Source organism: Protomyctophum bolini, assembly GCF_963924005.1.
Source record: "Protomyctophum bolini genome assembly, chromosome: 2".
Classification (NCBI taxonomy): Eukaryota; Metazoa; Chordata; class Actinopteri; order Myctophiformes; family Myctophidae; genus Protomyctophum; species Protomyctophum bolini.
The window spans coordinates 26,966,098-26,991,658 of record NC_137863.1 but is presented as its reverse complement, the minus strand read 5'-3'; the positions used below and the strand labels follow the sequence as shown (position 1 = coordinate 26,991,658).

Below are 25,561 nucleotides of genomic sequence, written 5' to 3'. Positions count from 1 at the left end.
CTTCCTACAATGGAATCTAAGCATGTTAGCAGTGAATTTTTCAGGCTGTGGGAAGTGTTGGTGTTAGTTGTCGATGCTAGTCTGTCATTTAAAAATCACACCCATGTGAACTGAGGGGCGCTCTTATCATCGTACATCATCCTTTCATTGTCAATGGGAATTTAATGTTTGTGTTAGCACAAAAATCTACACTATAGCTGAATATAGGAGGGGCTAGCACCCCTCAAACACAATCTAGGACAGTGGTTCCTTGAGAGGGTTCCAAATGGACTCTTACGAGTCTGAGAGTGTAAAAAAGGGTCCATTTGTACAATATGGTGGTCATTAAAATTAAATTGTTTGAGAAGATTGAGAATCATGGAATACCTAGAAATTCCAATAATTGTTTGTGAATTAATAATGTACATTGTAGCCTATACAGTTTCGTGTACAACAGTGGTGCAAGATCAGCAAAACATTCAAAATAGTACAATCTCATCATTTGATGAATCGTATCGGATACTGCCCGATACCAGCATTGTAGACGCTATCGGCAGCTTTTCCGATACTTGTATTGGTGTCGGAACAACTTGTCGGAACAAGTGGTACCACTTTATGTTTTTACTTTTTATTCACAACATTTTTTTTTATCCCATGATTTTGTAACCCATTTTTTCACCCCGTGCCAATTGCCTCAGCTGTAATCCTCTGCCAACCTGGGGAGAGCTCATGCTTTCTTCAATGCATGAGGAGTGAGCAGGCCACTTCTTATCACCTGACAGAGGGGGATTTCCTTCGTAGGAACACGTTATTCCAACCAGTTCCTTTCCCTTCCATCAGGAGGTTATACACGTTATTCCAACCAGTTCCTTTCCCTTTCATCAGGCGCAGCTGACCAGGGGGAGGCAGTATATACAGACCAGGATTACTTACCCTAGGGAACACAGGGAGAACATGTAAACCCTTTACCCTTACCCTAGGGAACACAGGAAGAACATGTAAACCCTTTACTTACCCTAGGGAACACAGGGAGAACATGTAAACCCTTTACCCTTACCCTAGGGAACACAGGGAGAACATGTAAACCCTTTACTTACCCTAGGGAACACAGGGAGAACATGTAAACCCTTTACCCTTACCCTAGGGAACACAGGGAGAACATGTAAACCCTTTACTTACCCTAGGGAACACAGGAAGAACATGTAAACCCTTTACCTACCCTAGGGAACACAGCGAGAACATGTAAACCCTTTACTTACCCTATAGGGAACACAGGGAGAACATGTAAACCCTTTACTTACCCTAGGGAACACAGGGAGAACATGTAAACCCTTTACTTACCCTATAGGGAACGCAGGGAGAACATGTAAACCCTTTACCCTTACCCTAGGGAACACAGGGAGAACATGTAAACCCTTTACCCTTACCCTAGGGAACACAGGGAGAACATGTAAACCCTTTACTTACCCTAGGGAACACAGGGAGAACATGTAAACCCTTTACTTACCCTAGGGAACACAGCGAGAACATGTAAACCCTTTACTTACCCTAGGGAACACATGAGAACATGTAAACCCTTTGAGTTTACTTCCCATAGGGAACACAGGGAGAACATGTAAACCCTTTGAGTTTACTTACCATAGGGAACACAGGGAGAACATGTAAACCCTTTGAGTTTACTTACCATAGGGAACACAGGGAGAACATGTAAACCCTTTGAGTTTACTTACCATAGGGAACACAGGGAGAACATGTAAACCCTTTGAGTTTACTTACCATAGGGAACACAGGGAGAACATGTAAACCCTTTCGCCAACCCCACCTAGGGTATGGGGGCTCGCAATCTGAGAATCCCATCGTCAAATATTCGGGAAAACAGCGACCCCCGCCTTGAGAGACAAGGGGGCTGGTGACGCAGAGGAGAGAACATAGCTGTGATGCTACCGACTGCGCCACTGTGCCACCTCTGGTGACGCAGAGGAGAGAACATAGCTGTGATGCTAGCGACTGCGCCACTGTGCCACCTCTGGTGACGCAGAGGAGAGAACATAGCTGTGATGCTAGCGACTGCGCCACTGTGCCACCTCTGGTGACGCAGAGGAGAGAACATAGCTGTGATGCTAGCGACTGCGCCACTGTGCCACCTCTGGTGACGCAGAGGAGAGAACATAGCTGTGATGCTAGCGACTGCGCCACTGTGCCACCTCTGGTGACGCAGAGGAGAGAACATAGCTGTGATGCTAGCGACTGCGCCACTGTGCCACCTCTGGTAACACTTCTAATGGGTTGGACCATGTGGACATTGTGGACATTGGTAGCTACTATAATGGATGTCACATTGTGGCTTAATGCCAAGTAGAGAGATAATGAACAGTGAGGTTGTTGTTGACAAATAAACCTGTCAAATCGGCATCTGTGGATTTCTCCATGTCCTAGTATAAAGCAAAGGGTTACATATTGTAGCGATCAGTGCTGGGATCGAACCCCAGTCCTCCCACTCAACAACCCACGCTCACAAATACAGTATTACACTTCCTGAGTAACTCTAACTCGCCCATGCAGCGGTGATGTTGAGTCTGTGGAGAGGCTCTGCTATTCTCAATGTCAAGATGGCTGCCCTGTGAATAAAGCGACGTTACTCAGACTGTCAAAGCTCTCTGTTTTGATAAAGTCCAGCGTCTCCTCCTCAGCTGTGGATTCTAACACACCATCCACAGCATCCCCACAATTACAAGGCTGAGTGGGTAGAGAGGCCGTCTGGTAATCAGAAGGTCACTGGTTCACCTGCTGGTTTATGTGTTGAAGTGTCCCTGAGCAAGGCACACCCCCTCCCCCGAACACTCATCTTAACAAATCTGAGTAGCCATCAGCTGGGTGAAACTACTATCACAGCGAAACACACACACACACACACACACGCGCACGCGCGCGCGCGCGATAGGCACGATAGGTTGTGCGTCGGTCTGGCGAGTGGGAGACTGGGGTTCAAATTCATCTTCACACACACACACACACACACACACACACACACACACACACACACACACACACACACACACACACACACGTTGATAATGAAATGGACCCTTATACTGTAGATCTTTAACTCTTGAGAGCGTAACATGAAACTAAATGGCATTTGGTTTCTTTTTACACTCTCAGGTTAAACATCTGTACTAATTTACAAGACGTCTACACACAATTTGAGAATGTAGAATAATTGTTATTTTGATCATTTGCCCTTTATCTCTCCTATGGTGCCAACATCAGTACAGCATGGAACTGGCAAAATGTTATCCAATGACAGCAAAATATTCAACATTTTGGGTCTGAGTGGCCAAATCTCATCTAGCGCTGGTCAATCCGTAGCTCAAATGCCGAATAACTACTGGACCTTGATAAGAAAGGTTGAAAACCACAGAAATAGAACATTCTAGTGGCAAAATCTTTCTTATATTCAAAATAATTAAAAATGTGTTCTTAGAATTCGGTGCGAGTGTTTTCATAGTAGTGATTGACAGCAGCATAAACACCCGAATGAACCCGTTTGTCCCATCTCAACACCCAGCGACCGAAGTGATGCGATTCAAGCGACTAGAACAAATATTTTATTTCACAATTTCGGGCTGGGAAAACAGCTTTAGTTCCGGCGTGTTGCAGCTGTAAGATGAGATAGAAGTGCATTGATTCCCCGTAGGTGAAGTGATGGGTGATTGATCACTTTGATTGTAAAGCAACTCTACAGAGAACTGCTTGGCTGTGGTCTGTTGTCTTTAACAACATGGGGTCCTTGGTGTATGGTTTCAATGCTTTTGAAAGGCAGGGAGTGTGTGCGTGCGTGCGTGTGTGCGTGCGTGCGTGTGTGCGTGGGTGCGTCTCATGTGCGTGTCATGCGTGTGCGTGTGTGTGTGTGCGTCTCATGTGCGTGTGCGTTCCTGCGTGCACAAACAGTTCATTGGAGACGGGGTCAGTTTGTAGCTGCGTGTTTGACTACTACAACAAGCAGGTCTTTTCGTGTAAATGTGCATCTGTGTGTGCGTGTGTGTGTGTGTGTGTGTGTGTGTGTGTGTGTGTGTGTGTTTGTGTGTGTGTGTGTGTGTGTGTGTGTGTGTGTGTGTGTTGGCAAGTGGAATTACACACAAAAGTCATAAACTGCACATGAACCCTGGACAGTGCAGTTATATGATCCAGTATTCATCACTTCCCACTGAGCAGCTAGCTGGCTCTCATGAACCAATAAGACTCTTCACTGTCCATCAAAGTGGCTGTATTGGCAAAGCACATAACAGCTGTATACAGTATGTACCCAAGGCAAGATCAGAAGTTGTTACTCACTGACTATCCGAGGCTGTCCCGATCATTTCCAAACATGTTTGGTATTGATCTGGAATGATCACTACTGTTTGAGTTGTACAGGATGGCAGGATCCCCACACAGCCAAGAGACAGGCCAGTCTACAAGCAGAAAGACGCAAAGTGAATGAGAGGTGTTTGACACACGACGACCGGTCGAAATCACGTGTGCAGTGGACAGCTGAGACTTGTTAGTAGGCCTGCTGTGTCTCTCTGTTGCCGCCACAGTTTAAACCTCCTCCGTTGTTTGGCATCATGTGATCCCGGCACATTGAGCTGCTGTGTTTCTGTTGCTCTGGCAAGCCTCATAACCTTAGTAGGCTTGCAATCCTGTAGTGTTCCCCATTAAAATCTTGTTGCTTTTGCATGATAATCTTATAATATAATCATATAAATCTTATAAAATTATCCCGTAGTGTGTGATGCTACCAGATGTCCAAATTGTTTAATATTTAAGATTAAACTTTTTCCTAGATGTCAGTGTGACAGCACTATAGTCGGTGTTGTGTAAATTCATGTTTTTGTAATATGTTGGATACACGTTCATGTGCATTATTTAGACCTGAGGATGATTCTACAAATGTCTTCTATTTCCCACTGTTGTAAACTCTAAGTACTCGACCCTCGTCTGGTTTGACAGACAGGTAGTGTGTGCAGTCTGGGTGGTGTGTGATAATCCGGTTAAAGGATTCCTTCGGTACAGCGACTGCGGCAGCGGGCCCGGGAGAACAATAACGCGACACGAGACAGTTTCACGCTAAAGGTTCACAAAGTTTATTACACAAACAAGAACATATATAGTGCTGGATCATAATGACGTGACAACAAGATATCATAATTCATTATAATAACGTGCCTACTGCAGCAAGGCTGACCTTTCTGTCACCGAGATGTCTCTCGTAGCCTAACTATAAAGTATGCTACAGTTCAGGCAGTACACAATACATATCAAGTACACTGTGTCTCACGTTCAAGTACACATGTAGACATGGGCGATCATGATTATAACACCCATGTTTCTATGTCAGTCGTTCTCAAACATTTTCATGTCAAGGACCCCAAGAATTATCTGTAATAGGCCGCCGACCCCCATCTGAAAATATGTTGTTCCAGGGACCCCCCAGAAGCAAAGATATGAGTTAAACATGTTGGCTCTGAAAGAATATATTCAAAGATTTGCACTACATTTTCACGATTTTTCAAAAATAGCAGACCTACAAGCTCGTAGCGTGGCACTGGGTGCGCTATGAGCTTGTAGATCTGCTATTTTTCAATAGCTAAAGTATAACCCTTTCACTTTGGTCTGCTCTTTTTGTCCCACTACACCAAACCTCTGCGAGGTGCTGTGAGCTCGTAGATCTTCTATTTTTGGCTAAAGTTCTCCTCAGAATAGAGATTGTAGGGTTCAAGCGGTTCATGTTGAAATGGAAAAGAATCCTATCACACAAAGATTTGCCAGCCTCCGTGTAGTAACTCTGAGGACCCCCTAGGGGTCCCGGACCCCCTGTTGAAGACCCCGGACACAAACATAAAATGCATATGTAAATCCAAGTTTTCTGCCCGAAAGCAATTATATTTAATGTTAACATGATGTGTTTTAGGCTTCATGAGGGTGTTACTGGTAGTGGGGGAGGTATACTGGGGTCATGACCTCTCTCTCTCTCTCTCTCTCTTTCTCTCTCTCTCTGTTTCCTGTCTCTCGCCCCTCAGAGAGATGACATCACTGAGCAGGAATACAAAACACTAACGTTCTAACTGCACACACACACACACACACACACACACACACACACACACACACACACACACACACACACAGTACTGAATGAAATGACAGCAGTGTGTTTTCCGGGTATACAATTATATATAGTGTTTATAAGTCATTAGTGGTGCACAGTCCCATGATACATCATACTCTCAGCTGGTAATTTACAGTTCCTGTTAAACGATGTTCCACACAGCGTCTTGCAGAACGATGGTAAAGATACAAATATTATACAACAGGTAGTTTCGAGGAAGCAATCTGATTAGTTGAAATAGCCTTATACCCGTGCTTCAAACGAGCATGATCGCACACCTAATCAAAACAGTTTGTGTGTTACTTTAAAATAGTGCAAATTGCCAATCTACATCCTCACGTTGTGAGCTTGTAGATGGGCTATTTGAACTATTTTAAAATGGTAAAAATGCCCCCTTCCCCCAAAAAAGGTTTAGGCATAAGGGTGGGGCGGTGTGCAAAGGGTTCTCTGTGCTTAAACAAATGTATACGAGTTTACAACTCGTGTGTGTGTGTGTGTGTGTGTGTGTGTGTGTGTGTGTGTGTGTGTTACTGATTAGACAGTTGTGCACGTGACCTTGTAGCTGCACATGTGTAATGTGTTTGATGCAGATTGGAGAACACTTGGCTCCCACACCAACAACACAACCTGAGTACACACTACAACACACAACAATGCAACTGCACAATACACTTCATGCCGCACTGTGAGCTTTGTACATCTGCATGTACATGGTTTGAATAGCAGCCGTTCTTCACCTCGCCAACAAAAGACAATTGTGTGAAAAAGGACAACAGAGTTGAAAACAGATTCTCATACACTTTAACTCACGTCTCCATTTCATTTGAGACATTTATCAGACACTCCCCGTCCTCTGAGACTTACAGTTAGTGTGGAAATTGGAGTCATAACATCCAGCTAGGATCCATTGTATGAACTAGACGCAGTCAAACCTTATTTACTTTTCATATTTCAGACATCAGGCTGACAAGTGCATCCACAGAGAGTTAATACTGAGTGTGAGAATTTAAATGAGCCACATTATAATTCACACAACTGTATTTCTAGGCCAGGTTTTGTGCATTTCGAAATATTTAGTAGCATTTTTTTCCCTGCCAATCTGCATGCAGTAGAGCAGTGCATGGTCCTCTGTGTACAGTCTGGGGAGACTGACTGCAGGGAGGAGTCTAGTTGTTCTCAACCTTCTCACTTACAGTATATTGGGTGGTGTATAATGGGTTGTGTGTATAATGGGTTGTGTGTATAATGGGTTGTGTGTATAATGGGTTGTGTGTATAATGGTGTTGTATACTGGGTGGTGTATAATGGGTGGTGTGTATAATGGTGTTGTATACTGGGTGGTGTATAATGGGTGGTGTGTATAATGGTGTTGTATACTGGGTGGTGTATAATGGGTTGTGTGTATAATGGTGTTGTATACTGGGTGGTGTATAATGGGTTGTGTGTGTAATGGTGTTGTATACTGGGTGGTGTATAATGGGTTGTGTGTGTAATGGTGGTGTATAATGAGTTGTGTGTGTGTGTAATGGTTAATGGGTGTGTGTGTGTGTGTGTATAATGGGTAGTGTGTAATGGTTAATGGGTGGTGTATAATGGGTATAGTGTGTAATGGTTAAATGGTGGTGTGTAGGTGTAGCAGATAAAGCAGCAGCAGGCTAACAGAACACTGTCTGCTTCATCTATAAGAATGCTTTAACCTGAAGACACTTAATGTTCCGTAGAGAGGTGTGTGTGTGTGTGTGTGTGTGTGTGTGTGTGTGTGTGTGTGTGTGTGTGTGTGTGTGTGTGCGTGCGCGTGCATGCGAGATAGATAGATGGGGAAAATGTTATTCTCTGTTGGAGTGAACTCACTGCTCTCACTCCCCACTGGGATGGACTATATCACATGCACAATTGCACACACACACACACACACACACACACACACACACACACACACACACACACACACACACACACACTCACAGCTCTCTGTCTCTCAGAGTGGACTGTCTCCCTCTCAGCTCTGTCTCTCAGAGTGGACTGCCTCCCTCTCAGCTCTCTGTCTCTCAGAGTGGACTGTCTCCCTCTCAGCTCTCTGTCTCTCAGAGTGGACTGTCTCCCTCTCAGCTCTCTGTCTCTCAGAGTGGACTGTCTCCCTCTCAGCTCTCTGTCTCTCAGAGTGGACTGCCTCCCTCTCAGCTCTCTGTCTCTCAGAGTGGACTGCCTCCCTCTCAGCTCTCTGTCTCTCAGAGTGGACTGCCTCCCTCACAGCTCTCTGTCTCTCAGAGTGGACTGTCTCCCTCTCAGCTCTCTGTCTCTCAGAGTGGACTGTCTCCCTCTCAGCTCTCTGTCTCTCAGAGTGGACTGTCTCCCTCTCAGCTCTCTGTCTCTCAGAGTGGACTGTCTCCCTCTCAGCTCTCTGTCTCTCAGAGTGGACTGTCTCCCTCTCAGCTCTCTGTCTCTCAGAGTGGACTGTCTCCCTCTCAGCTCTCTGTCTCTCAGAGTGGACTGCCTCCCTCTCAGCTCTCTGTCTCTCAGAGTGGACTGTCTCCCTCTCAGCTCTCTGTCTCTCAGAGTGGACTGTCTCCCTCTCAGCTCTCTGTCTCTCAGAGTGGACTGTCTCCCTCTCAGCTCTCTGTCTCTCAGAGTGGACTGTCTCCCTCTCAGCTCTCTGTCTCTCAGAGTGGACTGCCATCTTCCATTTATGTAAAATACAACAACCATTGTTACTGTAACGCTTGAAACCCACAGGGCGACATGGACGCTATTTTTCTTCCGCTCCATGTTAATGAATGCAACCGCTCTCACTGGCCGCACACAGACTTTCCTGGCGGGAAAAAAGGTTTCCGCACACGTTCTCTTTGACAACACATTGACCGTCGTCTCGCTGTAGCCAGGTTTGGCGAGAACACTCGTACAACAAACCTGGCAAGATGTTTTTTTTCCTCCATCAGATTGCCGTTGCACTGGACATTCACCTTGCACACGCGATGTGCTTGCGTGGCGCTGTTCCCTGGCTGCCAAAAATGCCCAGTAGACACAGATGGGGCCTCAAGTGGGTGAGCGACACTTCTTTTGGTGGGTTGCCAGTGTAAGTCGGACCTGGACACATGCATTAGTAAAGCCGTGGAGACTTGAGAGAAGGTCAACTCAACTTGGCCCTGATCCAGAAATGCTTGGGAAGCCCTTAGTGCTGGAGGGCTTTTAATTGAATCAGACAGACAGTCTGCGTCAGTCAGTCTTTTATCTAAGGATGTTATTGGACATAAATCCTTGAGTAGCTTCCAAACAGTGGCTTGCTCTTGGTCTTCCAGCCTCAGTATAATGGGACCCTGTGGAGGAGGTCCATCTGCTAAGTGAATCCTCCTCTTCCATCTGCTAAGTGAATCTCTATCCCCAGCTCCATGCATGGCATCATGCACCACGTCGTTGCACAGTGGGCCTCCAAGTAGAAGCGCTTATACATCACTTTACCTGAGGCCCATTCTACAAATGCCTTCTAAATCATACGCAAACCCCCCACCATGATATGCATGCACAGTATTTGGCCGCAGGCCCCCATCTGAAAATGGTTTGTGCTGCTGGACTTTAAGCAACGACGGTTTTCAGGGCGGCTCCGCTAGGCGGAAGTACGGCGGCTATGACGCCATCACCGTAGCTGTCAAAAGCGACGGCGACATTGGTTCCCATGGTGACGCGTCTATGCAGCGTGTGTGAAACATAAACACTTTTCTTTTAAACACCCCGTTGCGCGTCAGCTAACTTGCCGATATTGCTTAATTCTTACATGCACTGGACATGATCAGCAGTGGAAAGAGGAGGGTGCTGGAACAATCTGTGTTATTCTAATGTGACATAATATGGTATTAGTGTTCTTTCTTCATTCAGAGAATGCCAACACATTACACAACATAAGAGAGGTGATGGAGCAATCAGTGTAAACGTATGACAGCTATAATTTCAATAAACATGGTTATGACATGGCGTTATAGACACTAAGTGTAGGTTCTGCCGTATATAGTACAAAGGGCTGCGACGGCAAGCAGGTTTATGTATCGTCGTATCGAGCACTGATCCATGTCCGGTTGCCGGAGTGGACTGCTGTACCCTATTACCGCGGGGGGTGGGGGGTGGGGAGGCGGGCACTTGGTGAACCAATAGGAAGTCGGCGTCAGTTTGAACCAACCCTCTATCCCCAGAAAAAGCACAGGGCTCTTTCACACTACTCACCATGTGACCCATGTGGGACCGGAGGTTGACATACTGTACTGTAGCCTACACCGCCCCCTCTGGCATTATAATGTCACTGTGCTTTATCTGTCAAGTTCCACTCTGGAGAATCTCTCAATTCCCTTTACTGAATGGGTTCCCATTACACTCTGGACAGACAGACAGACAGACAGACAGACAAGACAGACAGACAGACAGACAGACAGACAGACAGACAGACAGACAGACAGACAGACAGACAGACAGACAGACAGACAGACAGACGTTGTACTGTATGTTGAAGTCATCAGTACTTTATGTCAACAACACCTCAGGACAACATCCTGCCTGTGTGTGCGTGCGACGTGCGTGCGTGTGTCCGCGTGTGTGTGTGTGCACGCACGCATGTGCGAGAGTTGTTTGTGTAGAAAAAGACAAACTAACAGCTTTCAGATGAGAAACCACAGTTCTGTCTTTGTCTTTCTTTTCTGTGACTGTGTTGTTATGAATGTGCATGTGCATGTGCATGTGTGTGTGCGTGTACTGACAACTGTCCAACTGGAGAGAAATGGTTTGATTGTAAACCCAGAACTCACCTCTCCCCCCTTCTTTCTTTCTTTCTCTCTCTCTCTCTCTCTCTCTCTCTCTCTCTCTCTCTCTCTCTCTTATACAAAGTAACTATATTACATATAATTGGAGTGATACAGGGTAAAGTAGGCCTACCTGCTCACTACCACAGAGTATAGGGGTTTGAATCCATCGCGGTGCATCTGGCATGGCTGCACGAGACGCTCGGCCACTGTATTTGTGTAGAGTGTATAGACTATACAATTTGTGCTAGTGTTGTCTCCAGATGTTTTTTTATCATTCAAGTTCTCTTTAAATGTTTTTCACATAAAGGCCCTTCAACTGTGTACGAACAACAGCCAGAAAAACATCAAACGAAAGCCCGTTGGCCCTGACGTTAGGCACAAATACATGTGTATTGTTTTAAATTGACTGATTGAGGGCCAATGAAAGTTCCTTTGCGGGCCGGAAAGTGGAGTAGCACTGCTACTACTATAAGCTGTAGAATAGAGTGTGTGTTGGGCTTTTTACGACATGTCAGAGTTTTGAAGTATGGGGTCTGCTGTCTGCTGTGTGCATGCAGTCAGCTGTAAAGCAGTTGGTTCAATGCTTTCAGTCTTCTCACGAATTATAGACAACATACAATGTCGTCTATTGTTTATAGCTAGCTGTAACACGGTGAACTATACCCAGCTCTCATTGTTGATATTACACCACGCAGTCGCCAGACATACTGTACCATGTTCGCTTAATCATACACTAATCACTAATAATTCACAACCTGAGCTACTGAAAACACTACCCGAGAGAGAGAGGGAGAGAGAGAGAGAGAGAGAGAGAGAGGGGGGGGAGGGAGAGAGAGAGAGAGAGAGGGGGGGGAGGGAGAGAGAGGGAGAGAGAAATGGTTATTATGAAAACTGTTTGCCCTGAGGGATTTACACACACACACACACACACACACACACACACACACATCCCTTCATTTCAACAATCTAACAGTGTTCCTTACAAATTACCTTTTCAGACCGTTTAAAATCCATAACAGTAATTTATAGTTTAATTTAAGTATTTTGTGAGAGAGAGAGAGAGAGAGAGAGAGAGAGAGAGAGAGAGAGAGAGAGAGAGAGAGAGAGAGAGAGAGAGAGAGAGAGAGAGAGAGAGAGATAGAATAGTTCTTCACATTTGGGGACATTAGTCATCTGTGACCTTTGACCCTGCATGCTCTGATTAACCAATCATCTCTCTTCTGGCTCTAAGCCATGAGTGATGATTGGCCAGCAGCTACATTCGATTAGCTAAGAAGGATTCCGGGAAAATATTATCTCTCTTCTCTTCTCTTCTCTTCTCTTCTCTTCTCTTCTCTTCTCTTCTCTTCTCTTCTTACAATTTAGGCATTTAGCAGACGCTCTTGATCCAGAGCGACTTACATTTAAGCAAAAACAAAAGCATGTTATACATCACATATATAAAAAGTAGTTATTATGAATCGTGTATAAACTAAGAACGTAATAGTGGAGTATGCAACTATACATACTATACTATATTATATTATACAATATACATGTGTACTATAAAGTGCTATGACTATAAAATGCAATTCTAGTGCTGTCTACGTAACGAGCTATAAGTCTGTCTAAAATACTATCTAAGTCGACATAAAATGCTATCTAAGGGGCTAGGCTAGGGCAAGTGCTACGGGCCATGGTGGAGTCTGAAGAGGTGGGTTTTCAGACTACGGCGGAAGATTGGGAGTGAGGCTACAGTTCTGACTGTGATGGGAAGTGCATTCCATAGTTTTGGAGCCAGAAGGAAGAAGAGTTTGGGACGTGTGGAGCGTTGTTCCGGCGTTTTTAGTGAAGGTACCTCCAGCTTCCATGTGTTGGCAGGTCTGAGTGTGCGGGGGGTTCGTAGGGTACGATCATACTTGTGAGATATGGGGGAGCCATGCCGAGAGACAGCGAGATCAATTCGTGGCGGCGACGACTCGCCACGACCTATTTTTTTACGCCATGACGTATTCTTCATTATCCGCCGTGGCGAGTACAGAATCCGCCATGGCGAGTACAGAATCCGCCATGGCAGCGACTCGCCACGACCTATTTTTTTACGCCATGACGTATTCTTCATTATCCGCCGTGGCGAGTACAGAATCCGCCATTGTTTATTTTTTTTTTGCGTGCCGTGGTGCAGGTTTTATTGTCCTACTAGTACTATTCTCGGAATTATTTCATCCTCTTGTAGCGTAACGGTTAGCGCTCTCGCCCCTATAGTCAAGGCACTGTGCCGGGCCAGGTTCGATTCTGGCAAAAAACAAACTTTTTTTTTTTAAAGTTATTTTTTTACCCGTACATACAGTGTGTGTGCGTGCGTGCGTATACAGTGTGCGTGCGTGTATGCGTGCGTGCGTATACAGTGTGTGTGTGTGTGTGTGTGTGTGTGCGTGCGTGCTTCATCGTATTTATTATTATTATTATTATTATTATTAATATGCAGGTAATAATAATAAATACGATGAAGCACGCACGCACGCATATACAGTGTGTGTGCGTGCGTGCGTATACAGTGTGCGTGCGTGTATGCGTGCGTATACAGTGTGTGTGTGTGTGCGTGCGTGCGTGCGTGCGTGCTTCATCGTATTTATTATTATTACCTGCATATTAATAATAATAATAATAATAATAAATACGATGAAGCACGCACGCACACACACTGTATACGCACGCACGCATACACGCACGCACACTGTATACGCACGCACGCACACACACTGTATGTACGGGTAAAAAAATAACTTTAAAAAAAAAAAAGTTTGTTTTTTGCAAGAATCGAACCTGGCCCGGCACAGTGCCTTGACTATAGGGGCGAGAGCGCTAACCGTTACGCTACAAGAGGATGAAATAATTCCGAGAATAGTACTAGTAGGACAATAAAACCTGCACCACGGCACGCAAAAAAAAATAAACAATGGCGGATTCTGTACTCGCCACGGCGGATAATGAAGAATACGTCATGGCGTAAAAAAATAGGTCGTGGCGAGTCGCTGCCATGGCGGATTCTGTACTCGCCATGGCGGATTCTGTACTCGCCACGGCGGATAATGAAGAATACGTCATGGCGTAAAAAAATAGGTCGTGGCGAGTCGTCGCCGCCACGAATTGATCTCGCTCCACCTGGCCATGCCTTTGGTTGCTTTGAATGCCAGCATCAGAGTTTTGTATTCTTCTCTTCTCTTCTCTTCTCTTCTCTTCTCTTCTCTTCTCTTCTCTTCTCTTCTCTTCTCTTCTCTTCTCTTCTCTATGAAACTACATGCATGTTGACATTGTGAATAATTCACTCTCTCAATTATGAAATGATGTTCATTATGAATGAATGTTGAAGGTTTGAGGTTGTATGAGACAGCAATGAAACTGTTTCCCATTCTGAGTAAACATACTGTCTGTCTCTCTAAACACCCTCTGTTCTGGCACTCAGTGGGCCCCCGGCTCACAGGTTGAGAACCTGTGGGTCGGAAGGATAGAGTAGGTTATATAGCCTGCGTGTGTGTGCGTGTGCGTGTGCGTGTGCGCGTGCGTGACTGTGTGTCTGGTTGTCATGCCAACAGCCAGATGTTTGTGGACGCAGACATTCCGCTCTGTCACCAAAACAGAACCCCCAATCAATAGATCAACTTTGATCTGTGTATATGTGTGTGTGTGTGTGTGTGTGTGTGTATGTGTGTGTTTGCGTGCGCATGTGCATGTGCATGTGCATGTGCATGTGCATGTGCATGTGCATGTGCATGTGCATGTGCATGTGCATGTGCATGCGCATGTGCATGTGCATGTGCATGTGCATGTGTCTACATGTGTGTGTGAGTACTGTGTGCGTGCGTGTGTGCATGCGTGTGTGCGGGCGTGAGTGCATGCATGTGTGCGTGTGCATGCTCAAGTGCGTGCATTTGTCCAAAAGCAGATCGCAATCTCAAAAAGTGTCGCTTTTGATGCTTTTGAATTTGAACATAATGAGTGTTTAGAGACGTTTTTTCCACCACTGAATTGAAGGTACTGGTTTAATAACAACTGTAACATCTGAAGGTACTGGTTAACATCTGTAACATCTGAACGTACTGTTAACATCTGTAACATCTGAAGGTACTGGTTAACATCTGTAACATCTGAAGGTACTGGTTAACATCTGTAACATCTGAAGGTACTGGTTTAATAACAACTATAACATCTGAAGGTACTGGTTAACATATGTAACATCTGAAGGTACTGTTAACATCTGTAACATCTGAAGGTACTGGTTAACATCTGTAACATCTGAAGGTACTGGTTAACATCTGTAACATCTGAAGGTACTGGTTAACATCTGTAACATCTGAAGGTACTGGTTAACATCTGTAACATCTGAAGGTACTGGTTAACATCTGTAACATCTGAAGGTACTGGTTAACAACTGTAACATCTGAAGGTACTGGTTAACATCTGTAACATCTGAAGGTACTGGTTTAATAACAACTGTAACATCTGAAGGTACTGGTTAACATCTGTAACATCTGTCTGGATCTTGAGAAATGCACAAATGTACAAATAATGATGTTTAAAGCGCTTTCATTGTGGAGTCGATGTAAACAAAGACCAAAGTATCCCACACCACATGAAACACACGCACGGACGCACGGACGCACGCATGCACGCACGCACGCACGCACGCACGCACGCACGCACGCACGCACGCACGCACGCACGCACGCACGCACGCACGCACGCACGCACGCACGCACACACACACAGCCATTGTGTGCTGTGTTTTAATTGGTCCCAGAGATTCTGGTTCCTGGTTTCCTGTTTGTAAATGTAATATCATTGTTTTCCCATGTTTTTCCAAAATAATTCTTTGTGCATACGCTGTGTGTGCGTGCGTGCGTGCGTGCGTGCGTGCGTGTGTGTGCGTGTGTGCGTGTGTGCGTGCACGTGCGTGGATACACAGTACATTGTGTTGAGATGAGATGCTGCAGAGACCACACCTTGAAGAACATTTATACTGATATTGACTAAATCTTACAATTGTATAACTGCAAAAAAGTTAATATGTTAATGAAGATTTATAACACTTTCCTGGGGTCTTTATGTGTGTAATATGAGGTTTTAGATATTTTAGATTTCAGCAGTGTCCATGATGTCACAGACACTGGTCTCACTTCTTTGACTACAATTCCCATAATGCTTTGGTGCACTGCTCCTCCTTGTGGTTAGGGGAGTGCTGTATTATTGAGACAACATGTAGTCCAGGAAACAAATGAGACCATGCATGGACACTGCTAAAAATCTAAAATATTACACACACAGACCCCGGGAAAGTGTTCTAAATCTTCTAAACGTCATTAACATGTTTTTTTTTTTGCAAAAAGGGTGAAGTGTCCCTTTAAGCACACGAGAGTACACGAGAGGGTGTGCTTTACCGTCATTAATGGCACGCATGCGTTGCTGCAGGAAGGAGCCGATAGCAGAGTTCCGGACGCAGCGGAGTGTAATGTTGACATTATACAACATACCCTTCAAATATAACCACGTTGACTCAATTTAATAAAAACTAAGATATTCGCTAAACATTAGTTTAATGACAGATAGCCAATATACCAAAAATGTTCCAAGAAACTCGCTATAGCATTGCAAACCAGTCGACTCCGCTCTGCAGGGAGAACAGTGCCGCTGATTTTTAGGTTTGGATTAGGTGTTCCATCATGCTCGTTTTAAGATTTTTAAGCTCGAGATAAGCTAGATAAAATGGCTACTTCAACAATCAGATTGCATATACATAGCCTACATTTATCCATGCACCGTCTACAGATATCTGTACAATAAACACATGTTACTGTGACCTAGATCAGTGGTTCCAAAAGTGGGGACGGGGCCCCTAGGGGTCCTTGTGGGAGTTCCAGGGGTTCCCCAGCTAAATGATAGTTTGGAACCAAATAGACCTGAGAGTGTACAAATGGAACACTCTCAGAGTTAAATTAACATTGATTTTACAATATAAATTGCGGGTCCCAGAGATAGAAATGATATTAAATGGGGGGTCCGTAGATTAATGCATATCAAATAAATAGCAGATTTAGCAGATCTACAATTTTGGTGAGTGTTCCCCCAGAATAGGGATGAGTGTCCCCCCAGAATAGGGATGAGTGTTCCCCCAGAATAGGGATGAGTGTCCCCCCCAGAATAGGGATGAGTGTTCCCCCAGAATAGGGATGAGTGTCCCCCCAGAATAGGGATGAGTGTCCCCCCAGAATAGGGATGAGTGTTCCCCCCCAGAATAGGGATGAGTGTTCCCCCAGAATAGGGATGAGTGTTCCCCCAAGAATAGGGATGAGTGTCCCCCCAGAATAGGGATGAGTGTCCCCCCAGAATAGGGATGCTGGGGTTCAAGTGGTTAAGGTTTGTAATGGATCCCTTTTCCTCGTGACATCTATGGGGGAAAGATGTATATATTTATTTACCATTATGACATAAATGTAAGGTGCTATAAGCAATAAGCCAATTCAGGGGTGCCGTGGATGAAAATCTCTCTCTCTCTCTCTCTCTCTCTCTCTCTCTCTCTCTCTCTCTCTCTCTCTCTCTCTCTCTCTCTCTCTCTCTCTCTCCAGGATGTCAGTGAAGTTGAGCTTCGACTCGCCCTCAGAAGAGGGCTTGGTCCAGAGGAGCCGGTCTTTCACCGGGTTCAGCTCTCTGAGTGGTCGACGGCGGTGAGTGACAGCCTGAGTCAGCCAATCAGTGAACACCACTGATTCGCCACACACCACTTATTGTAACACAGACATAGATGATGTTAACTCACACATTCCGCACCACAACACACACCACAATACAACTGATACATGTAACGTGAAGAGTACAATTATTTGTCTGTCTGTCTGTCTGTCCGTCCATCCGTCCGTCTGTCTGTCTGTCCATCCCCATGGGTCTGCACAGAGGAACAAAATGTCATGTTGAAAATGTTAGGAGCAAGCATAGGAATGCACTTCCTGTGTGCACCACCAACGCACGCACGCACGCACGCAAGCACACACGCACGCACGCACACACACCGCCTGAGCCGTGTGTGTCTGTGTGCGTGCTGTCAGTGTGCCCATGTGTTGACCATGTGCTTCACTGCACTGCTTTCATGGTGACATAGAACAGCTCAAAACCACCACTTAAACATGACCACACACACACACACACACACACACACACACACACACACAGGTCTCACACACGCACACGCGTGTCGACCTGTAACCTGTGGGTTACTGCTGTGCAATTAATAGTAAATCATCCATAGTCAAACCCTATAACTCCTAACCTTTAATGTTCTCATCACTAGTCCTTTAAACTTAACTTCTAAATGTGTCATTCTAACACTAACCTAAATCTTTTCCTAATTATAAGCCTGCACCTCCCCAACGTACACACACGCACGCACGCACACACACACACACACACACACACACACACACACACACACACACACACACACACACACACACACACACACACACACACACACACACACACACACACACACACACACACACGTCCCACAGGAATGACAAACCAAAATGTTGCAAATATGTAACAGCAGTGTAAACAGAAAAGTAGTCCAGACTCTGAATCAAAGACAAAGTCAAGGCAATAAATAAAAAAGCTTTAATTGTAGTGGCTAAATCGTTAAAAAAGCCACGCACACATTGTACCTCCTAAAGGAAACATAATGCAAAATCTCCATCCGTCCACGCGTAAGTGTGCGTCTGTAGATCACGTATGTTTTTTATTTTAATATATTTTTTATCCCACGATTTTGTAACCCATTTTTCACCCCTGTGTCAATCATCTAATGTGATCCTGGGCTCTACACACCCTCCACCAACCTAGTCCCCATATATGGGGGACAAGGGGAGAGCAACGGACTTGAACTCATGCTTCCTTCATGCCTGAGTGTCCTTCACACCTGACAGGGGGGAGTTTCCCTGGTTGGACGTAGCGCGTGGAAGGAACACGTTATTCCAACCAGTTCCTTTCCCCTCCTAGATCACGTATCTTGAGAACTGTCCGAAAGACCAACTTCAGACACAGTGCATCGCTGACGATCCGAGTGCCCAGATAGCCGGTTGTCCAGAACCGCAGATTTGACTCATTACGTCATTTTGTCTCTTTATTGTTATTGGCATTTAATGTTTGTGTTTGCACCGTTTGTTTTACATCACCATTACATCACCTAATTAACATAAGTTAGACTTTAATATATTAGCTCCCCTCACTTCACATGGGTGTGATTTTTAATCGACTAAACAGCTACAGTTGTAGCTGTTTAAGCTGTATTTTGGCAGGCCTTGATGTCATCTTAATGCCTCATTTTACACAGAAAACATTAAAAAGTCCATAGACTTGGCTGCCACATGACATGGCTGGCTGGCGCCCCTCAAAAGGTAGTCGACAAACATATTTGGTCATAGTTCTTAGTGGACGAAATCAACACTGCCGTCACGCTCATATATGGGCATATATACTGATGACATCAGGGAACTCCATACTGTATAAAAGGGAGGGAGGGACACAGTCATACAACATCTCCGTCCTCTTGCAATCATGTCTCCCGGTGATGAGCTGTGCGTTCCCGGTGATAAGCTGTGCAGCACAAAGGACTGTGTGCCTGGCACAGGCGTGTACCTTCGACACGGCTACATCCACTCGTCACTAGCGGGATACGTCCTGAGGAAGAACAAAGGAGAGGAGTTACCAGTGATCTCGGTGGTGAGGGAAACAGAAACACAACCACTGCCACATGTTGGAGCAATAGTCACCTGTAAGGTGACCAGCATTAACCCCAGGCTGGCCAAGGTTCAGATCCTTTATGTAGGCTCCACGTCAATGAAGGACCCCTTCAGAGGCACCATCAGGAAAGAGGATGTACGGGCCACAGAGAAAGACAAGGTTGAAACATACAAAAGCTTTAGACCGGGGGACATCGTGCTGGCTAAGGTGATATCTTTGGGGGATGTGCAGTCGAACTACCTGTTGACTACAGCGGAGAACGAGCTGGGAGTGGTCATTGCCCACGGTGAAGCAGGCGCCCAGATGGTTCCTATCAGCTGGTGTGAGATGCAGTGCCCACGAACACATGCCAAAGAGTATCGCAAGGTAGCACGGGTACAGCCAGAGTATATACCTGCAGGCATGAGGAAGTCTCCACAGCAGGCAGTCTGGGAGGTGCAACTCTCTTCCACACGGAAAACACACAGAACATCCTATCCTTAACCAGGCTATACAGTTCTTAATGCATGGGCCATTTGCAAAGAGCTATAGCAACATCCTGATGTAATACCTTGTTAAAAAGGCAAACCCCCTTAGCCTCAGCATAAATGTTAAGAGCTATATTCATGCCAGACACTAATACTTGCTGCTCTTGTAAAATTGTCTCTGGGTATACCAGTACTTGAAATATTTGTGAATTTTGCAACTATACTACAGGGAAAATTATTAACACTGCAGAACATTAAGTTTGCTTTTTTCAGGTGAAATATTTGGTGGATTAGAATAAGCAATGCAAGTAGGTTAACTACATAAGAATAGATCAAGTCATTATATGACAAGGCTCAGTTAACCTTTTTTAAAGGAATAATAAGTCTAAAGGATGTTTGAATGTTTAGACTAGGCATATTTGTGCAATGGGCAGCAAGACTAAATGCTGGGGGGCGGCGGGCTATATGTCATCGAGACGACGAACATGTTTTGTCAACAAGGTCCATGTGGTTGGTTTGATAAACATGGTAGAAATGTCGGAACCATTCCACTCACTATCACTTCTTTCTTCTGTCTTTATATCACTCTCCACTCACTATCACTTCTTTATTCTGTCTTTATATCACTCTCCACTCACTCTATCACTTCTTTCTTCTGTCTTTATATCACTCTCCACTCACTCTATCACTTCTTTCCTCTGTCTTTATATCACTCACTATCACTTCTTTCTTCTGTCTTTATATCACTCTCCACTCACTCTATCACTTCTTTCCTCTGTCTTTATATCACTCACTATCACTTCTTTCTTCTGTCTTTATATCACTCTCCACTCACTCTATCACTTCTTTCCTCTGTCTTTATATCACTCACTATCACTTCTTTCTTCTGTCTTTATATCACTCTCCACTCACTCTATCACTTCTTTCCTCTGTCTTTATATCACTCACTATCACTTCTTTCTTCTGTCTTTATATCACTCTCCACTCACTCTATCACTTCTTTCCTCTGTCTTTGTGTCATTCTCCACTGATTGATTGAATACTTTATTAGACAGCACTTGGTCTAAAAGGATAACACAAGAACGTCCTTGTGGTCTCGTTTCCATTCAGGTCCTATATGTATTCAATTCACAAAACAAAAAATAACAACAAGATTCAATATACCGTATGTACATAAAGAGTAGGGAAAAAGGGGGGAGGGGTGACCATCTGTCTATATAATCTGTCTATATAAGGGAGAAGTGAATAATTACCTCACACATTTTGGCCTCCTGAAAGGTGTATTTTCAGGCCTGTTTTTAATTAAGCCAGTGAACCACATATTTTGAGGGATGGTGTCAGATAATTCCACACTTGGGTGGCAGTGCTGTTCAGGAGCACTATCACTCTACCAGTCCTTTCCTCTGTCTGTGTCACTCTCCACTCACTCTATCAGTCCTTTCCTCTGACTGTCACTCTCCACTCACTCTATCAGTCCTTTCCTCTGACTGTCACTCTCCACTCACTCTACCAGTCCTTTCCTCTGTCTGTGTCACTCTCCACTCACTCATCACTCCTTTCCTCTGTCTTTGTGTCACTCCCCAGACCCTCCTCTCTGCGTCACTCCCTGCGGTCCAAGGCCCAGTTCAGTGCTAAATATCCCAGGGTGCACCTGTCTCCCAGCAGAGTGGGAGGAGCTCTCAGCCCTCAGCAGCCGCAGCAGGTGGATAGAATCTTCCAGGCTCTGCGTAAAGGACTCAAGTACGTACTGGATACTAGGGACGGACTCAAGTATGTACTGTATATTATAGTATGGATACTACTATAGGGACGGATTCTATAGTATGGTTACTACTATAGGGACGGATTCTATAGTATGGATACTACTATAGGGACGGATTCTATAGTATGGATACTACTATAGGGACGGATTCTATAGTATGGATACTACTATAGGGATGGATTCTATAGTATGGATACTACTATAGGGACGGATTCTATAGTATGGATACTACTATAGGGACGGATTCTATAGTATGGATACTACTATAGGGACGGATTCTATAGTATGGATACTACTATAGGGACGGATTCTATAGTATGGATACTACTATAGGGATGGATTCTATAGTATGGATACTACTATAGGGACGGATTCTATAGTATGGATACTACTATAGGGATGGATTCTATAGTATGGATACTACTATAGGGACGGATTCTATAGTATGGATACTACTATAGGGACGGATTCTATAGTATGGATACTACTATAGGGACGGATTCTATAGTATGGTTACTACTATAGGGACGGATTCTATATGGATACTACTATAGGACGGATTCTATAGTATGGATACTACTATAGGGATGGATTCTATAGTATAGTATGGATACTACTATAGGGATGGATTCTATAGTATAGTATGGATACTACTATAGGGATGGATTCTATAGTATAGTATGGATACTACTATAGGGACGGATTCTATAGTATGGATACTACTATAGGGACGGATTCTATAGTATGGATACTACTATAGGGACGGATTCTATAGTATGGATACTACTATAGGGATGGATTCTATAGTATGGATACTACTATAGTATGGATACTACTATAGGGATGGATTCTATAGTATGGATACTACTATAGGGACGGATTCTATAGTATGGATACTACTATAGGGACGGATTCTATAGTATGGATACTACTATAGGGACGGATTCTATAGTATGGATACTACTATAGGGACGGATTCTATAGTATGGATACTACTATAGGGATGGATTCTATAGTATGGATACTACTATAGTATGGATACTACTATAGGGACGGATTCTATAGTATGGATACTACTATAGGGACGGATTCTATAGTATGGATACTACTATAGGGACGGATTCTATAGTATGGATACTACTATAGGGATGGATTCTATAGTATGGATACTACTATAGTATGGATACTACTATAGGGACGGATTCTATAGTATGGATACTACTATAGGGATGGATTCTATAGTATGGATACTACTATAGGGATGGATTCTATAGTATGGATACTACTATAGGGACGGATTCTATAGTATGGATACTACTATAGGGACGGATTCTATAGTATGGATACTACTATAGGGACGGATTCTATAGTATGGATACTACTATAGGGACGGATTCTATAGTATGGATACTACTATAGGGATGGATTCTATAGTATGGATACTACTATAGGGACGGATTCTATAGTATGGATACTACTATAGGGATGGATTCTATAGTATGGATACTACTATAGGGACGGATTCTATAGTATGGATACTACTATAGGGACGGATTCTATAGTATGGATACTACTATAGGGACGGATTCTATAGTATGGTTACTACTATAGGGACGGATTCTATATGGATACTACTATAGGACGGATTCTATAGTATGGATACTACTATAGGGATGGATTCTATAGTATAGTATGGATACTACTATAGGGATGGATTCTATAGTATAGTATGGATACTACTATAGGGATGGATTCTATAGTATAGTATGGATACTACTATAGGGACGGATTCTATAGTATGGATACTACTATAGGGACGGATTCTATAGTATGGATACTACTATAGGGACGGATTCTATAGTATGGATACTACTATAGGGATGGATTCTATAGTATGGATACTACTATAGTATGGATACTACTATAGGGATGGATTCTATAGTATGGATACTACTATAGGGACGGATTCTATAGTATGGATACTACTATAGGGACGGATTCTATAGTATGGATACTACTATAGGGACGGATTCTATAGTATGGATACTACTATAGGGACGGATTCTATAGTATGGATACTACTATAGGGATGGATTCTATAGTATGGATACTACTATAGGGACGGATTCTATAGTATGGATACTACTATAGGGACGGATTCTATAGTATGGATACTACTATAGGGACGGATTCTATAGTATGGATACTACTATAGGGACGGATTCTATAGTATGGATACTACTATAGGGACGGATTCTATAGTATGGATACTACTATAGGGACGGATTCTATAGTATGGATACTACTATAGGGATGGATTCTATAGTATGGATACTACTATAGGGACAGATTCAAATGTGAACAAGTATACCACGGAAGGATTCAACTATAGATACTCGTCTTCTGCACTGTACTGTATCTATTATTTTGTTTTTGACATCCTAATGTAATTTATAGTGACTGATTGAAATTTGTATTCACAGTATGTAGAATGTGTAGGCCTTCATTTCAAATGAAAGCACAAGTCAATACAAACTTGTTTACACCAGTAAGATGCCTTAATATAGGGGAGAGCGACGGCAGGGCTGAGCCACTCTCCCGGAATAACTGTCATAGAAGTTTCATTTTAAATTGTCTCATATAAGCAGGGGGGACATTATTATTTGTGACTTGTTTACATCAGTGGATCTGAATAAATATGCACAACAGGAAATCATCGTTAAAGAACTTTAAAAAGTATTGTGTTTCCTTTGCTTGATATTTTGTGTAAAGGACATTGAATTCAATGAATTGACTACAGTAGTTGCTGACATGTGCCATACAAATAAAATTGCCTCGCCTTGCCCAGGGAAGGATTCAAGTATATGGATACATAAGGATGCTAGAGAGGGAATCATGTATATACAGTAGGTATATTAAGGAGGGATTAAAGTATGTTTATGTGCAATACGTATACTATAGAGAGAATGATTCATGGGTGCATTGGTTAATTAAGATTGTGATTTGGTGTTTAGAATAATGGCATGGTCCCAATCAGGGGTGAGCTGAGTGAACCCTGGTAGTTTGAAGCCCGCACAGCCAATCTCAGTTTAGCACCTCACTAACCTCCCTAACAAAACCTGCCGATGGACACTGAGTGTCACAGCTTGACCTTGATGCATATCGATGGTGAAGTAGCCTTCCACACGCAGGTGTCACATTATTATTCTCTATCTGAAGTAGTCTAAAGCTCAAACCCAATGCATAATTATGACAACACTAATGTTTTCCCATTGCCCCATTGTGGAAACAGTAAATAGAGTAAAATTTGATATACAGCATATTGTGGGTTAATAAATGGGTTAATTCAATCGGTGATTGCTCGCAAGCGTGTGCACTAATGGGGCTATGTCCACTAATGGGGCTATGTGCACTAATGGGGCTATGTGCACTAATGGGGCTAAGTGCACTAATGGGGCTATGTGCACGCAACATAGTTAAAACATCTACAGCACATTCCTGGTCCAATAAAGCTATTACAAAACAATGATGATGTCCTTTAGGGAGTACGTGGAGGGTCACCAGGCTGAGATGGACTTCCTGTCTTCACAACAAAGAGAGACCAAGAGGAACTCCAGGCTGGTGAGAGAGAGAGAGAGAGAGAGAGAGG

The 25,561-nt window shown here is 43.9% G+C and overlaps 2 protein-coding genes across 2 annotated transcripts in view; both read left to right on the top strand.

Moving 5' to 3' along the window:
• Positions 1-25,561, top strand: part of ripor3 (RIPOR family member 3) — a 50,502-nt gene that overhangs the window by 1,441 nt on the left and 23,500 nt on the right. Inside the window, exons 2-4 of the mRNA XM_080793044.1 lie at positions 17,517-17,615; positions 21,735-21,890; positions 25,455-25,533. Coding sequence (XP_080649170.1) covers positions 17,518-17,615; positions 21,735-21,890; positions 25,455-25,533 — 333 coding nt within the window. The 5' untranslated portion in view covers position 17,517. The remainder of the gene's footprint in view (positions 1-17,516; positions 17,616-21,734; positions 21,891-25,454; positions 25,534-25,561) is intronic.
• LOC308325813 (exosome complex component CSL4-like) lies at positions 19,498-20,166 on the top strand (the record flags this gene model as incomplete). The annotated part of the gene is made up of 1 exon (XM_080778510.1): positions 19,498-20,166. The coding sequence occupies one exon, from the start codon at positions 19,498-19,500 to the stop codon at positions 20,164-20,166; it is 669 nt and encodes a 222-aa protein (XP_080634636.1).